This window comes from Ovis canadensis, chromosome 1, assembly GCF_042477335.2.
Source record: "Ovis canadensis isolate MfBH-ARS-UI-01 breed Bighorn chromosome 1, ARS-UI_OviCan_v2, whole genome shotgun sequence".
Lineage (NCBI taxonomy): Eukaryota > Metazoa > Chordata > Mammalia > Artiodactyla > Bovidae > Ovis > Ovis canadensis.
The window spans coordinates 191,565,457-191,583,898 of record NC_091245.1 but is presented as its reverse complement, the minus strand read 5'-3'; the positions used below and the strand labels follow the sequence as shown (position 1 = coordinate 191,583,898).

General features: G+C 37.4%; 1 protein-coding gene across 2 annotated transcripts in view; it reads left to right on the top strand.

Annotated features, from left to right (window-relative positions):
* The window catches only part of CCDC14 (coiled-coil domain containing 14), a 46,066-nt gene that overhangs the window by 6,083 nt on the left and 21,541 nt on the right, over positions 1 to 18,442 (top strand). For both annotated transcript variants that reach the window (XR_011249574.1, XM_069555968.1), the window contains exons 2-9: positions 1,703 to 1,758; positions 2,085 to 2,157; positions 2,406 to 2,475; positions 2,568 to 2,690; positions 14,022 to 14,258; positions 14,371 to 14,465; positions 15,344 to 15,842; positions 18,129 to 18,270. Coding sequence is in view for 1 of the 2 variants with exons in the window: in XM_069555968.1 (XP_069412069.1) it covers positions 1,703 to 1,758; positions 2,085 to 2,157; positions 2,406 to 2,475; positions 2,568 to 2,690; positions 14,022 to 14,258; positions 14,371 to 14,465; positions 15,344 to 15,842; positions 18,129 to 18,270 (1,295 nt within the window). In the remaining variant the exon portion in view is untranslated. The remainder of the gene's footprint in view (positions 1 to 1,702; positions 1,759 to 2,084; positions 2,158 to 2,405; positions 2,476 to 2,567; positions 2,691 to 14,021; positions 14,259 to 14,370; positions 14,466 to 15,343; positions 15,843 to 18,128; positions 18,271 to 18,442) is intronic.

Sequence of the window (18,442 nt, the reverse complement as noted above, 5' to 3'; positions counted from 1 at the left end):
TCTGTAACATAATCTGAAATGGTTCAGACAAAAAGGAATACTACATTTTTGAGAGGGAGAACATGGCAGATGTAGTAAACTGTCAGCAGCTGTGGAATCTTGGTAGCATTATACCGTTCTTTGTACTATTACTTCAAAATAAAGAATACAAAATAAATTTGAAGGAAATCTGCCAGTATCACACTGTTGCGGGTGCTGTATTCTGGTTAATTTTCTTTACCTGATTTTGTAATATGACCTAATGTGTGTGTGTGTGTTTCAGTGAAATGCTGTATAAAATCTTTCAATTACGCCATTATGCCATATATTTATCTAGACAGTTTACTTTTTTAATTCTGAAAGATAATTATTGTGGTAGTTGTTTTTAGACTTAGCGTGATGGTTTGGCTTTTTATTTTGGTCCTGGAAAGGACACCAACATAGATACTGTGAAAGGAAAGCCCCTTAGGGGGTCGTGCAGGGTCTAGTAGAGTTGTGTTACATGGCATCTTATTTCTGCCAATGTTGGTTCTCACTGCTGCTTTTTGACTCCCTCATATTCTAAGTTATCTTAAGGAGAAGTGAAACTTTATAATTCCAGAAAGTTTAATAGTAATTGCTCAAAGGAATCTTGAGATGAAATATGTAAACATGTCAAGAAAAATCCTAAGTGTAACTGCCAACAGTGACTACACCTAAAGGGTAAAATGAGGGAGTGAGTAGGAAATTTAACCATGTCTTTTAAAAATTATATTTTGAATAGATATTATATTTAAATAATGTAAAGTTATTAAGATATAAAAAGGTATACCATGGAAAGTCTCCCTTGTTCTGTCCCCCAGATTCTCAGTTTCCCTCCCCAGAGGCAAGCACAGTTAACTTGTTTCTTGTGTAACTCCTACGTATTGGTTGTGTGTAGAAGCAAATGAGTAGAGTTTTCATGTGCTGGTCTTGTCAGGCATTCTAAAGAATGTGGGAAAATAGAATCAGAGTTATGAACTCTGCCCTATATCTTAAGTTAACATGTATTTTGAAGACCTAGGGGAAGTAAAATATTTTGAGGGATTGAGTATAGTCCAGACTTACTATAGTAGATACTTCTGGTTAAAGTAAAATTTCAGCTTCAGTCTTCAACTTACATAGACTTAAGGAACAAATGTACGTGTTGCTTGCTTGACATTTTATATAGAAAAAAAAATTATGAGTTCAGCTGTAATAGTGGATTTTATTAAAATTAGTAACATGGTACATGTATAAAATGGAGTATTATTCAGCTTTAACAAGAAGGAAATTTTGCACATGCTGCAACATGGATGTTATGAAGATACTGTGCTAAGCAAAGTAAGCCAGTCACAAAAGGACAAATACTGTCTGGTTCCATTTATATGAGATTCCTAGAACAGTGAGACCGAAAGTAGAAGGGTGGTTCCACCAGGTACTTAGGAGAGGAGAGGATTAGAGATTAATGATTAATGGGTACAGAATTTCAGTTTGGGAAGAGGACAACGTTCTGGAGATGGGCTGTAGTGATGGTTGCGCAATTGTGAATGTGTTTAATGCCACAGAGCTGTATACTTTAAAATGGTTTATTTTATGTTATGTATGTTTTACCAAGTGAAACAGAAGGAAACAATAACATTTTAGGTTTTGTCCAAACAGTATACTGAGAATATGATAGAAAAATATTTGTCTATCTCCTATAATATAATGCATTATGTCATAGGTAATACCTTCAGGAAAGCACACTGGACCTGCTAAATTAACAAATGGAAGAAAAGGGTAAGTACTTAAGAAAGTGTCCAGCTTCAGGAATTCTCAAGAGATTTTCAAGTCTATGGGATGGACTAAATTTTCCTACCCCAGAGAGCTAAGTGAGGGTCTCTACTTTCACAAACCTCTGGGGAGAAACCTTTCATATCTCTACCCATGTTGATCATTTTAGTCTTTACAACCTTCATAAAATCCTGCATAAATCCATCTTTTACATGGTTGGCAAACTTTCTTATCCAAACTTTGGTGGAAAGAAAGTGTCTTTTTAGAATGTATTTTGGGAAAATATTATATTTTTTGTAATTATATTTATATTATATGTAAATGTTTTCTAGGACCAATTTGAGAAAGATACCCCGTTTTAATGCAGATTCTGGCTATCCCACTCACTCTGATTCAGAAAGTCAGGTAAGAGTAAACTGAATAGATACAGTGTATACTGTTTAATTAGTTTTCAGGTAAAAGCTAAGAAGTGGAAATAAAAATTCAAAGGTGAAGTATTAATTGTCCTGACAAAGAATGGAGACTTTTTGCTTTAACACATGTCTTCCACCAATAATAAATTGCTTCTAAATAAGGAAATTTTAAAATTACAGAATTTTTTTCCCTGCATTAAAATTTTATGTACACATTTCTATGTGACTTTCTCCTTACAGACTGACACTGTACAGGGGCTTGATGGCTGTGCGTCTTTGCTGCGGGACATTTTGAGAAATGAAGATTCAGGTTTTTTTTTTAAAATGCTTCTTTGCTGATCACCTTTTCTCAATTAAGTAGTTCTCTTAATGCTAATGAATTTTTGTTTTAATCATTAATAGGTTCAGAAATAACATATTCAGAAAATAGATATAACCCCAGACCTGTAGAAACCAAAAGATACAGATCCAAAAAGAAAGGACGGGAAAAACACACTGTGCCTTCTGTAGTCCGGAAGGAAATTTGTAAGTATTTTTTTCTCTTATTTATTTAAATATGATACTTAATTATGGGAGTTTTGATAGATTACTGGGGTTATGCAGTTGGGCTTACATTTTAATAGTATTGGTTATACAGGTGTGTGTGTGCGCTTGTGATTTTTCTTTTCTCTATTCAGCTTCTAATTGCTGAGTACTTTGCCAAGATGAAAAGTAGAAAAGAAAAATGGTTAGGTTTTGTAGGAGAATAGATTCAAACTCAGAATGATATTCACAGATTGGTTGGGTTTCATGTGTATATTTATTGTTTTAAAAATACTGTATGTGTATACATATATTCTAAGTAGGATCCATAGCTCAATTTTTCAGCTGTACAGGTAGAAGATATAGTAATAGGAAGGTAAAATTCCAAGTTGGGTCTTTATGTAAGGAAAAACAGTCTGCCACTGATTGACAGTGACTGTAGCCAAGGATGGTTTACACGGTCACAATTAACTTCCTGACTAAGTGGAATGATTCAGTAAGCAGTTTAGAATAAGCAAGTTTTGATTATGTTGTTCCACAGAGGCCTATGGAACATGGTAGCCCAAAATAGAGATGAAAAAGTCCATAATGGGATTTCAGAGCATCAAGAATGGAACCAGCTAGTTCACAGTTCAGGTGGGCCAAAAATGTTAGTACAGCAGAGTACAGTAAGATTTAGCTTAGGTAAGGGGTTTGAGTCAGGTACAGCACTAGTTCTGGGTATTAGAGATCAGGATTCAGGCAAAGAGGCTGAAATTCAGACGGTCTTGAGTCAGAACCAAGGCCGAGAAAATGACTTCCTATCGCTTCTTGGCCTTTTGGCTAAGATCAAGTGGTGGCTCAGACGGAAAGCGTCTGTCTACAATGTGGGAGACCTGGGTTCGATCCCTGGGTCGGGAAGTTCCCTGGAGAAGAAAACGGCAACCCATTCCAGTACTCTTGCCTAGAAAATCCCATGGACAGAGGAGCCTGGTGTCCATGGGGTCGCAAAGAGTTGGACACGACTGAGCGACTTCACTTTTCTTTTTTTTTTTTTTTTAACCTATCTTGGAGGCCAGTTGTGTTTAGCCTTGTATTGTCTTGACCTGTGCCACTTAAGATGGCAGTCTCAAGCCACATGGGACTGCGGAGCATTCCAAGTATGGCTAGTACAACTAAGGAACTCAATTGTAAATGTTATTTAATTTTAATTTATTTAAATTTGAAAGCTGGTACTTGACCTAGTTATTAAAAAGCTTTTAAAGTATGTTTGAAATAACTTGGTAAGTGAATCTACTTTTTTTAACTGTAAATTTTATTAAACCTAAATATAGATCAAGGATTTCTGATAAAAATTTACCATCTGGATTGAGTTGTGCTTTATGGTAAAAATACACAGTATGCTTAGAATATTTAACGCAAAAAAATAAAATATCTCAGTGATTAATGTTAATCACATATTGTAATGTTAATATTTTGGCTGTATTGATTTGAATAAAACATTATAGTAATTAATGTTACCTATTTTAATTTTTTAAATGTAGTTCTTGGAAAATTTTAAATTGCTTATATGATTTACATTATATTTTGGTGGGACAATACTGGTCTAATCCAGGGTGAGCATACTACAGCCAGTTTCGTTTTCTTGTAATGTTTAGTTATTTTGTAAATGAAGCTTTATCAGAGCACAGTCATGCTAATTCATTTTCGTTTATGTATTTTCTATGGTTACTTTCGTGCTATAGGAGCAGAGTTGAGTAGTTGTGAAAGAGACCATCTGGCCTGTTTAAAGCATAATATGTTTATTCTCCAGCCTTTTAAGAAAAAGTGTGCTCACCCCTGGCCTAACTCTTAGAGTAGAGACCTATTTTGGAGGACCGATGGACAGAGAAAGGAGTGGTCAGCGATGGTGCCGTGTTAGCAACTTGTTGGATCCTAGCTTGACTGTTTGTTCAGAGTCCCCACAGACTTTAGATCTGTTGTTGTTCAGTTGGTGAGTCATGCCAACTCTGCGACCCCATGGACTTCCAGACTTCCTTGTCCTTCCTTCACTATCTCCCAGATTTTACACAAACTCATATCCATTGAGTCAGTGGTGCTATCCAGCCATCTCATCCTCTGTCACCCTCTTCTCCTTCTGCCCTCAATCTTTCCCAGCATCAGTGTCTTTTCCAGTAAGTCGGCTCTTTGCATTAGGTGGCCAGAGTATTGGACCTTCAGCATCAGCCCTTCCAATGAATATTCAGGGTTGACTTCCTTTAGAATTGACTGGCAAGAAAGAATAGGTGGCAACACCCAAATTAAGATAGGGGTTTTATTTATGAAGAAATTCATTACAAACTCATTAGGGTATAAGGAAACCACAAGGGGTTCTGCTAGCCCAGTGCTGGCAGCATGCACAGAACTGTTAATATCCCTAAGTCTTAAGGGACAAGGTGAGGAAGAGGTTACCGGGATTCAGCTAGAGATATTGTTCTGTAGAGTAGGCCATCTTGAGAGGAGCAGTGAGCTTTAAGGGACAAAGGCAGCCCAAGGTGGCCTCACAGAGAGGGAGTTTGAAATACCTTGAATGCATGCCTTTTCCTCTCTTTGATAATGCCACAATTCCCATTGGATTGGACCCAACTGGAACCCTGTTGATGTATATCTAGTCAGGGATCTGATTTTCATTCTTACAAGCTAATGGATTATCCTTACTATGTCATGCATGTTGACAGGAGACACAAGACTCTTGGGCCAGAGACAGAGGTGCTGTGCTCATAGCCCAGCTAGCAGCGTACACATTAGCATATTTATATTGGTTCTGCCTCACTACCAACTGCCAGTGGGATGATACGATGGGCTCACGGGGAAACTGTTCATGCTGAAGGTTTAAGTTTCAGCTGAAGAACACTGAGCTTGGGGGATTCATTGCTTTGGTAGTAAGCAGTTAGAAAGCCTATACCTGACCGAGGGAAAAACATCACCTTATCCCTCAACATTGCTCACTATAAACACAGCCCTGAGAAATGTCCCAGGTACAGAGCTTAGGTCATAGCCTTACATTTTCTTTGGTAAACCCAGCAAAACATGTAGGAGCAGAAGAGACCCATAAAGGAATGTCTCTTAATAATGTAATCCATACAGAGTAGCATCCCAGAGATAGCAGAGCAGAGTGGAGATGGGTAGAAGGTGGGTTTGGTGAAGCAAATGAGAGAGATCTGGCATTCTTAGTCCCTAGCATTAAATTCTTGTTTGGATTAGAGTCACATCAGCAGTTCTGGCCTGTTGTCAGTATATAATATTCTTATTGTCTTTCCCCTACACTGTCATCATCAGAAGTTAGGGCCTACTTCCCAAAGGACAATCTCCATTAGGGTTACAGTATAAGAAATGGTTCTCATTGACCAAGGTTTGTTCTTTGGAAGCAGAAACTTCTTTCCCTTTGGTTAAATTACCTCATCTTTCTTTGATTTATCACTGTAGCACTGTCTACAAAGGATCTTTTTTTTTTCCTTCTTTTTTTGTAGTTAACAGCTGTTAGCCAGTACAAGGTTTTTGCTCTGTTAATCACAGTGCCTAAAATACACAAAAGCTGGGATTTCCCTGGTGGTCCAATGGTTAAGACCCTACACTTCTAATGCAGAGGGCACAGTCTGATGCCTGGTCGGAGAACTAAGACCCTGCATGCCGCTGGATATGGCCAAAAGATTTTTTTTAAATAAAATAAATAAAAATGCCCTTTATCTAAAAAGCACAATTTCTGACAACTCACCAATTTAACATTTTTTTTAAAATAGGCAAAACTGCATTTCCTTCCTTTTTCATCTCTCCACAGGTGAGATAGTCATAATTAGAGCTTTAGGAATTTATTATAGCATGTTAACTAGTATCTACATATCATTTTAACTTTAACATATGTTATCTTACTACTTTGTGTTACTGTCTTCTGGGGCTTGGGCTCCTTATGTATTTTCTGTGTGGGACCTGCCAGATCATTGGGTGTCTATGGAGTCACACCCACCCACCCTGTTGCTTACTCAGAGGAATGAGGCAGAAAGGCAGTTCCAAAAATGCATTGAGAGCTTACCCAAGAGTGCATCTGACATTTAAAAGAAAAAAATTTTTTTTTAATAAGCAGCTACTTACATTTTGATAAGTGTATTGAATGCTGTGGGCACATGCTCCTACCTTCAGTATCATATATATATTTCTGCCCTCATCTTGGAGAAATAAACCACTACAGGCAGAATATTTTGAGCATTAATTGCCCCCATCAAGGCCAGGTGTTCTCCATATTTCAAATTATAATAGGCACCCAGCAATGCCTATCTGCAGTAGGTATTTATTCCATATTTGGGTGGCAGGAATTATCTAAAAATTGCACATCCACTTAATGCTTTTTAACTTGTCTTGGATAAATTGTTTTAAGATTTTTGTGTCTTAAATACAGATGTACAACATTATCAATAGAATTTCACATAGTTTGAGTTAATGGAGGAGTTAAGTAAGACATGTTAATTCTAAAGCTTTCAATTTTAAGAAGTATTTGAAGTTTATTAACTTATGTTGAGTGATGGCATCTGCTGACAAAGACAAAATACTGTAGCTTAACTTAATCAGAGATTAAGAAGAATGTGGTCCACTGGAGAAGGGAATGGCAAACCACTTCAATATTCTTGCCTTGAGAACCCCATGAACAGTATGAAAAGGCAAAATGATAGGATACGAAAGGGGAACTCCCTGGGTTGGTAGGTGCCCCATATGCTCCTGGAGATCAGTGGAGAAATAACTCCAGAAAGAATGAAGGGATGGAGCCAAAGCAAAAACAATACCCAGTTGTGGATGCGACTGGTGATAGAAGCAAGGTCCAGTGCTGTAAAGAGCAATATTGCATAGGAACCTGGAATGTCATGTCCATGAATCAAGGCAAATTGGAAGTGGTCAAACAGGAGATGGCAAGAGTGAACATCGACATTCTAGGAATCAGTGAACAAAAATGGACTGGAATGGGTGAATTTAACTCAGATGACCATTATATCTACTACTGTGGGCAGGAATCCCTTAGAAGAAATGGAGTAGCCATCATGGTCAACAAAAGAGTCTGAAATGCAGTACTTAAATCTCAAAAACGACAGAATGATCTCTGTTCATTTCCAAGGCAAACCATTCAATATCACAGTAATCCAAGTCTATGCCCCAACCAGTAAGGCTGAAGAAGCTGAAGTTGAACGGTTCTATGAAGACCTACAAGACCTTTTAGAACTAACATCCAAAAAAGATGTCCTTTTCATTCTAGGGGACTGGAATGCAAAAGTAGGAAGTAAAGAAACACCTGGAGTAACAGGCAAATTTGGCTTTGGAATACGGAATGAAGCAGGGCAAAGGCTAATAGAGTTTTGCCAAGAGAAGTTTTGCCAAGAGAATGCACTGGTCTTCCAACAACACAAGAGAAGACTCTATACAGGGACATCACCAGATGGTCAACACCGAAATCAGATTGATTATATTCTTTGCAGCCAAAGATGGAGAAGCTTTATACAGTCAGCAAAAACAAGACCGGGAGCTCACTGTGGCTCAGATCATAAACTCCTTATTGCCAAATTCAGACTTAAATTGAAAAAAGTAGGGAAAACCACTAGACCATTCAGGTATGACCTAAATCAAATCCCTTATGATTATACAGTGGAAGTGAGAAATAGATTTAAGGACTAGATCTGATAGAGTGCCTGATGGACTATGGATGGAGGTTCATGACATTGTACAGGAGACAGGGATCAAGACCATCCCCACTGAAAAGAAATGCAAAAAAGCAAAATGGCTGTCTGGGGAGGCCTTACAAATAGCTGTGAAAAGAAGAGGAGCAAAAAGCAAAGGAGAAAAGGAAAGATATAAGCATCTGAATGCAGAATTTGAAAGAATAGCAAGAAGAGATAAGAAAGCCTTCCTCAGCGATTAATGCAAAGAAATAGAGGAAAACAACAGAATGGGAAAGGCTAGAGATCTCTTTAAGAAAATTAGAGATACCAAGGGAACATTTCATGCAAAGATGGGCTCTATAAAGGACAGAAATGGTATGGACCTAAAAGAAGCAGAAGATGTTAAGAGGTGGCAAGAATACACAGAAGAACTGTACAAAAAAGATCTTCAGGACCCAGATAATCACGATGGTGTGATCACTCACCTAGAGTCAGACATCCTGGAATGTGAAGTCAAGTGGGCCTTAGAAAGCATCACTAGGAACAAAGCTAGTGGAGGTGATGGAATTCCAGTGGAGCTGTTTCAAATCCTGAAAGATGATGCTGTGAAAGTGCTGCACTCAATATGCCAGCAAATTTGGAAAACTCATCAGTGGCCACAGGACTGGAAAAGGTCCATTTTCATTCTAATCCCAAAGACAGGCAATGCCAAAGAATGCTCAAACTACCGCACAACAGCACTCATCTCACACACTAGTAAAGTAATGCTCAAGATTCTCTAAGGCAGGCTTTAGCAATACGTGAACTGTGAACTTCCTGATGTCCAAGCTGGTTTTAGAAAAGGCAGAGGAACCAGAGATCAAATTGCCAACATCTGCTGGATCATGGAAAAAGCAAGAGTTCCAGAAAAACATCTCTTTCTGCTTTATTGACTATACCAAAGCCTTTGACTGTGTGGATCACAATCAACTGGAAAATTCTGAAAATTCTGATGGGAATACCAGACCACCTGACCTGCCTCTTGAGGAACCTGTATGCAGGTCAGGAAGCAACAGTTAGACCTGGACATGGAACAACAGACTGGTTCCAAACAGGAAAAGGAGTCCCTCAAGGCTGTATATTGTCACCCTGCTTATTTAACTTCTATGCAGAGTACGTCATGAGAAATGCTGGACTGGAAACACAAGCTGGAATCAAGATTGCCGGGAAAAATATCAATAACCTCAGATATGCAGATGACACCACCCTTATGGCAGAAAGTGAAGAGGAGCTAAAAAGCCTCTTGATGAAAGTGAAAGAGGAGAGTGAAAAAGTTGGCTTAAAGCTCAACATTCAGAAAATGAAGATCATGGCATCTGGTCCCATCACTTCATGGGAAATAGATGGGGTAACAGTGGAAACAGTGGCTGACTTTATTTTTCTGGGCTCCAAAATCACTGCAGATGGTGATTGCAACCATGAAATTAAGACGCTTACTCCTTGAGAGGAAAGTTATGACCAACCTAGATAACATATTCAAAAGCAGAGATATTACTTTGCCAACAAAGGTCTGTCTAGTCAAGCTATTGTTTTTCCAGTAGTCATGTATGGATGTGAGAGTTGGACTGTGAAAAAGCTGAGCATTGAAGAATTGATGCTTTTGAACTGTGGTGTTGGAGAAGACTCTTGAGAGTCCCTTGGACTTCAAGGAGATCCAACCAGTCCATCCTAAGGGAGATCAGTCCTGGGTGTTCATTGGAAGGCTGATGCTGAAGCTGAAACTCCAATACTTTGGCCACCTCATGCGAAGAGTTGACTCATTGGAAAAGACTCTGCTGCTGGGAGGGATTGGGGGCAGGAGGAGAAGGGGACGACAGAGGATGAGGTGGCTGGGTGGCATCACCGACTCGATGGGCATGAGTTTGAGTGAACTCTGGGAGTTGGTGATGGACAGGGAGGCCTGGAGTGCTGTGATTCATGGGGTGGCAAGGAGTCGGACACGACTGAGAGACTGAACTGAAACAGAGATTGTGAAAGCCATGTCTTGAAAAGAAATGAATGAGTGCCGGTACTTGGGACCTATGAGTATAAAATCTGAGAATTCCTGAAACCAGACAAATATTATGGAGCCGAAGGAAATCCAAGAGCAGAAGAGAGACCTAGGACTTAGGAGGAAAGGAAGAGCAATGTGCTAGATGGCTGTGGGCTGCATGGGATCTCAGCTTTCATCATTTTAGATTTCAAAGTTAAGACTATTTTAGGAGGATACTTTTCCTTTTTATTTATTATAAATTGTATTTCCACTAAGGATTTCCTTCGTGGTCCAGTGGCTAATACTCCACACTCCCAGTGCAGGGGGACCCAGGTTCTATCCCTGGTCAGGGAACTAGATCCCACATGCCACAACTGAAAAGATCTCACTTTCTAATGGCAGAAAGTAAAGAAGAGCTAAAGTGCCTCTTGATGAGAGTGAAAGAGGAGAGTGAAAAAGCTGGCTTGAAACTCAACATTAAAAAAGCTAAGGTCATGGTATCTGGTCCCATCATTTCATGGCAAGTAGAAGGGGCAAATGTAGAAGTAGTAACAGATTTTATTTTCTTGACTGCGGACAATGACTGCAGTCATGAAATTAAAAGACACTTGCTTCTTGGAAGGAAAGCTATGACAAACTTAGCCTATTAAAAAGCAGAGACATCACTTTGCTGACAAAGATTGTATAGTCAAAGCTAGGCCTTTCCAGTAGTCATGTACCGATGTGAGAGTTGGACCATAAAGAAGGGTGAGTGCTAAAAAATTGATGCTTTTGTACTGTGGTGCTGGAGAAGACTCTTGAGAGTCCTTTGGACTGCAAGGAGATCAAACCAGTCAATCCTAAAGGAAATGAGCCCTGAATATTCATTGAAAGGACTGACGCTGAAGCTCCAATAATTTGGCCACCTGATGTGAAGAGCTGACTCATTGGAAAAGAGTCAGCTGATGCTGGAAAAGATTGAAGGGAAAAGGAGAAGGAGTCAGCAGAGGATGAGATGGCTAGACGACTCAATGGATATGAATTTGAGCAAACTGGGAGATAGTGGAGAACAGAGGAGGAGGTGTACTGCAATCCAGGAGGTTGCAAATAGTTGGACACGACTTAGTGACTCAACAACATTTCCAGTTTTTTTTTTTTTTAACAGAAATGTTTATTAACCAGTTTGTTTTAGTTCATATATTCAGAGAGTGAAGAGTAAGTTGTTGCATGTCACCTTAGAGGGGAAATGGTTAGAGATTTATTAGTGATATCAGTTGGGAAGATCTATGAATATAAAATATTTATTTGGCCCTATTAAGACTTTGGAGCCATTTGGTAATGGCTGTAACATTTATTGAGTTCTTACTATGTGCTAGACACTGATGGTTTACATGTGCTATTTAATTTTCATAACAGTGTTATAAAACAGGTAATGCTCTTATCATCATTTTTCTGATGAGGAAGAAGTGTCCAAGAGAGGTTAAATAATTTGCCAAAAGTTATTCAGCTATTAATTGTTAAAGCTCATATGCAGGCCAGGGAAGTATGTTCGCACCAACAGGTTATCACAAAGGAAAGAATAACTCAAGTCAAAATAGATGCATCCAGTATCTCCAACCATTTTCATAGTCAAATAATAATTTAGTAGTAGTTTTCTGTGTTTATTGGTTATAATATTTCATTTGCCTCTAACGTTTTGCTTTTACTTGTAGGTTTTTTGCTTTTACTTGTAGGTTTTATGCTTTTAGCAGTGTTTTTATTTTCAATAAATTGTGTATGTATTTAGGGAATTCCATACCATTAAAAAAATTTTAACTTTTCACTTTTTAAGTAAGGATTAACTTTAATAAAGCAAGTGTATAAATCTCAATAAATATTTGCATATGTGTACATCCATGTAGTTGACCACCCAGTTGGAAATAAAGAACGATTTCAGTACCCTGCCAGGCTCCTATCCATCAGTATTCTCATTATTGCCTGTCTCCTCATCCTTGAATAAACACTTTTCTGACTTCTTTCTCGATTGGATAGTTTTACTATCTTTGAACTTCATGTACACTGTGAAAATGCAGCTGTACACTGTGTAGTCTTGCGTCTGACTGTCACACAGCGTATCTGTTAACGTCATATGGGCGGCCAGAGTATATCAGTACTTTTTTCTTTTCCATTGCTGTATAGTATTCCATCATATGGCTACACCACAGTTCATCCATTTCTACTATTCATGACTGTTTGGGTTTTCAGTTGGGGCTACTGCTAATAAAGCTGTTGTGAACATTCTTGTACACATTTTTTAGTAGACATAATACTCATTTCTGTCAGGTATATTCCCCAAAATATAACTGCTGTATCATAAAATATATGTTTAGCTTTGGTAAGCTTTTGCCAAAAAGTGTATGTTTTTCTAAGTTTGTTTTGTACTCTGATAATCTATGATCTAACAAGAATACCCTCATTTCTGTTAATAGTCTTTGAAACAATTTGGGAAGGCAATCTTATTAGACAAAGAAATAGATTTTGATAGTGATCTGTGGAGTAGTCCTAAGTAGAAAACTGTTATTTTTCATGTGTTAATTACTCTGTACATAGATTAACACAAAACTAATGAGGTTTGAGAGACAGCCCTGCCTAAAGAAGCTTATCGTTTAGTCAGACAAGAGAGTGAAAGATAAGCAATATAGTACAGTATCCAAGTGATACATGAGTAGTATAGACAGTATGTACTGTGGCATGGTGAAGAGCAGTCACTAGACTGGAATGACTGGAAAAGGCTTCAGAGGAGCTTTGCTGAGTTAGGTAGAATTGAATTGAAAGGTATGGTTCATCATGAGTAATATTATAGGAAAGGGGGAAAAGCTTGTAGGTGTCTAAATTGGTCTGACTGGATTGAAAGATTTCTTAGTTGAGGGTGATGGAAAGATGGTTGGAAAATTATGTTGTGGTTAGGCTTTTGAGACTTTAAATGTCAGGGTAAGGTCTTATTTGAGAGCTCAATGTGTAGATTAATTCACTTTCTCTAAAAGCTCTGATTTATTTATTATTGTTGTTATTATTAGCATCATTATCATCAAAGCATCATACTTGTACAAGGTATTCTATCTTTCTGTTCCATTCTCCCTCTCAGGAGCATTCCATTTAGTTCAGTCACTCAGTCATGTCTGACTCTTTGCGAACCCATGGACTGTAGCACGCCAGGCTTCCCTGTCTATTGCCAACTCCCAGAGCTTTCCTCAAACTCATGTGCGTCGAGTCAGTGATGCCACCCAACCATCTCATCCTCTGTCATCCCCTTCTTCTCCTGCCTTCAACTTTCCCAGCATCAAAAACTGACTTTTCCAATGAGTCAGTTCTTCCAGTGAGTCAGTTCTTATCAGGTGGCCAAAGTATTGGAGTTTCAGCATCAGCATCAGTCCTTCCAATGACTCCTTTCCCAACTCAAGTGCATTATGAGTAGCATTTAATAGAGATTTTAAAGACATAGTATAAGTTAATTTTGAGGAGAACCTGATTCATTACTTCCTTTTAAAAAAAGAATTTGAGGTGATTTTCTTTAAGGGTGATCACACTCTGTAAAGTATGTGATGAATCAAGTTACTTCTGAGAGCCCTTTTTTCCTCTAATACCTTTGGTAAAGGTTTTTGAAAAGAACCATATTTCAGAAATTGTTTTCCCCTTTTTCCATATTAGTATCTTCAGATAATAAGAAGCAGATACCTAATGATGCTTCTGTTGGAAGTGAAAGAGACTCATCAGATATACTGCAAAATTGGTCACTACAAGACCATTGTGGAATGTATTCACCCTTAATATACCAAGCTCTTTGCGAACATGTGCAGACTCAAATGTCACTGATGAATAACTTGGCTTCAAAGAACAACCCTAATGGAATTCCTACTGCATCTTGCCACACTGTGTCTGGTTCTGGTTAGTATGAATGATGTTTTAAAAAGCAAGAATGTACGCTCTAATTAAGTTGCGTGGTAATTGTATAAGCAGTCTGAGATGTGAATGACTTTTTCTCCCTTTAACATTTTAGAATCTCAGACGTCTTCACCTTCTAGTTATGGTTTACGCACTTCTATCCCAGTCCGGTTACCTCAGCAGCCACCCTGCCCTCCAATGGTTCATTCTGTGAGTGCAGTTTATATACTATATAAGTAATAATTTGCTTTTAGAAATTGTCATCTTGAGAGAAAGTTTAATTTGCTGATTGTATCTTAATGCCCTAGGATGTAAAGACCAATTATTTTTTGAGTTATTTTTTATTAGAAAAGTTTGCCTGTTAATTAAGGACAGTGGTGGGCAGGGGGAAGGAAAAAGATTACTAGAAAAAAAAAAAATCACCCATACCTACCACCGAAGCACAACTGCTGTTAACGCATTGATAGAGCATGTTCCAGTCATTTAATTCTTTGTGTAGGTTTCGTTTTCTTTTAATTTGTTAAGTAAACTTTCTTTTAAAAATATCATCATAATTTTATGTAGTTTCACATGCTGCTTTTAATTCACTTAACATTTAATTGTGATTTACCTTTTGTAAATTTTTACTAAGTTCTTACTACTCTATTTAGTGGATATACCATGGTCTGTGTAACTCCTCACCTATGGTTAGACATTTAAATAAGTTTTTTACTACTGTAACATTTCTCTAAATATGTTTATGCAGAAGTCTTTTCAGCTTATTTTCTACACTGTGATTTCCCAAAGTGGAAATTTATTTTAGTCCCAAAGTAGACTAATTTTTGATGCCTTTAAACCATTTATGATATTTGCAAACAATCTATTTTGGTCATGGCTTTATAATGTTCCCATATTACTGAGTGAACTAATTAAGCTTTAAAAATGCAGAATAGTGAGCTAAGGGGAAATTGACTTATTCACTGGTAATCTGCAATTCCATCCTGCGAATGTCATCTTCTAACATTTTGCGTTTGAGTTTATTGTAGTTAATGCCCACAAGTCAGTGCTCATTATTTTTGAAGTCTTAGCTTGTTTTTTTCTTTCTTTAGGAAGTTCAGACTGATGGTGACAGTCAGCTTGCATCACAAGGAAGAACAATTTCTGTGAACTGTACTGATGATGTTGTAAGGAATTCCTTCAATACCTGTCTTGGAGTTTCATGTAACCTGCCCCAAACTGGCAAACCAGCTACTCCAACATTTCAGCAACTGGGTCTTGCTAATGGGGTTCCGCCGAAAAGACTTTCTGAGGAACCAGACTTACTGAAGTGTTTCCAAACATACATGAAACTGTTGCGTTCTCATCCTGACAGTCCCACTGGCCGCAGCCCCACCCTATTACAGCCAGCTTTCTTGGCTACTAATGAAGAAAAATGTGCTAACGAACACATTGGTGAGGTCAGAAGTGAAGGAAAGGATTTAAACATACCTCTCCGAGATTCAAGAATAAAGGATGTGCAGAAGGCAAAAAACGTGAACCAGAGTGCTGAGAAAGTCAGAACTATCAAGTATTTGTTGGGAGAGCTCAAGGCCCTGGTAGCAGAACAAGGTAGATAAGTACTTTCTTTATAATTTTCTATGGCACGTCATCATTTAAATTCAGGATAATCAACATGAAGTTTGTGATATTTTCCATAGAAGTATGTCTTATGCTAATGAGGAAATGAGTTTTGTTTTATTCTTATTTTGTGGGTTTTTGCTCCCTGTTGTTTCCTGTGGATTTGAAATATGCTAGGGAATATTATTCTTTCACTTGTAAGTGTGTGTTCATTCTACTTGATTCAAAGGGACCTTGAAAAGATTCAACCAAAGAAAATTTATAGAGATAAATTTTAAGGGGTTGGAGGACATGGTTAACTCCCTAGAACAGAGTGATAATTTTTCCTACTTTAAAAGATGTAGAAGTTTTCCTCTCATCATTTATTTAATAACTGTTACAATGTTTAACAAATCTCACTTTGAGAAGGAACCTAAATCTTCTGATGCCCTTTTCCATTCACTCTTAAGGTATTCTATTAATCAAGAAAAATATCTTAGGTGGAGTCATGCGATATTTGAGCCAGGTTGTATTCATTTTCATTATGTATGTATATTCTGAATAATGACTTTCACTTGGAGTTAGGTACACATTTGTCATCTAGAAAACACAGTAATTGATTATGGAAGTTCTGAGTACCTAATATTTGCAGTCTGACAAAAAAATTACCAAATCTTAAAATTTATCTGTATTATTAGGATTGTAGCACTGTTAGTCCTGTGGTTCAGTATATTAAAATCTCCTGTATTTTCAGACTGTTAATTCATTAGTATTCTCTTAACTGAGTACTAAATCGTTGGTAACAATTATAATAGTAGTAATATTAGCTATCACTTATTGAGCACTTAGCATGTGCCCAGCACTGTGCTAAGTGTTTTATATGCATTATCTCATTTAATCCTCACAGCAACCCTATGAGGTACTATTATTGTCCCCATTTTACAGATGAGGAAACTGAGGCTTGGAGAACAGTATTTCATTTAATCCTCTCAGCAACCCCATGAGGTACTGTTGTTATCCATTTAACCATGAAGAAACCTAGGCTTCAAGAATTAAGTAATTTGACTAAGGTACATTGCAGGAAAATGGTGGAGCCCAGGTCTCTGCCCCCAATGCTTTCATGCAAAACCCCTCTACAGAGCATTCTGCTCTGTAATTGGGCACAGTTGTTTACTGTATGCATGTAAACTTTCCATTAAGGTGTTAAAGTACTTGTGGAATTATTAACTTTTTGTAGCTGAATACTTTATCTCTTTTGGATATCAGATAGTTAATATTATATTTATTAAATGTTTTCATTTCACAGAAATTTTGGTTTAATTGAAGTATAGTTGCTTTACAGTGTTGAATGAGTTTCTCCTGTACAGCAAAGTGCATCAGTTGTATGCATACATGTATCCACTCTTTTTTAAATTTTCTTCCTGTTTAGGCCACCATAGATCAAGTAGGATTCCCTGTGCTGTGCCATAGGTTCTCATTAGTGATCTGGTTTTACATAGTACTGTACGTATATCAACCCTCATCTCCCAGTTCATCCCACCTTCTCCCTCCTTGCTGGCCATAAGCTTTTTTGCTACATTTGTGACTCTATTTCTGCTTTGCAAATAAATTCATCTGTACCATTTTTCCAGCAGTTTGCAGAAAATCTGAATAAAAATGAACAAAAGTAAAAGGACAAGAGATCTAAAATCTACCTTCTACCTGTATCTTTTTGCCACCTCCCAAATCATCCACTCCCCACAGTTAATGACAAAAATGATACTGCTTTTGATGCTGCATCAAATGAAGTGTAGCTGCTTGTGTTAAATTTACTTTATAAAGTTAAATAATAAAACCTTATCTTAGTAGACCCTCCCTCAATATATTTCCAAATTGAATCACCAGAAGTGAATTATTCGCTTAATGCCAGGATCAAAGGTTATGCTGTTAATACTAAAATCAATTATAAGAAACCCTTTAGTAATTATAGGAACATGTGGACTAGGAGATATATATAAACCATCTTCCTACTAGACACTTTAACTGAAAAAAAAATCACTGATATCATAATTCTGTGACTTAACATAAATCTTTAGTTTACTGAACTTAATGCCTTTAGAATTCTTCTCAATAAGGAAATGCAGACTACAGGAAAAAGGAAAATAGGATTTGTATAATAAATTCATAAATAACTGAGTTGAGTTTGTTTATAGTACGTATGTATGTGAAATGTTTTCTTTTTTAGTAATACATATGAATAATCTTATCAAAAAAGCAATTTATAATACAGTGTTTACTCATTTCTTCTCTTTTTTATAGAAGATTCAGAAATTCAGAGGTTGATTACAGAACTAGAGATGTGTATATCTCTGCTTCCAGCCGTAAGTGCAAACACAAATATTCAGGTTGAAATAGCACTGGCTGTGCAGCCACTAAGAAGTGAAAATGCTCATTTACGCAGGTAAGAGTTGCGCTTTGAATTGTTTTGTCTCCATGCAGAGATGTCCCATGGCCAGAACAAAAATGCCTGATGAGATATCTAGGGCTTTGTAAGGAAAATAGACGTAGTCTCACTGTGTTTATACTCTTAATCCTCTATTTTCCAAATACTGACAGCAGTCTCTAACTCTTCC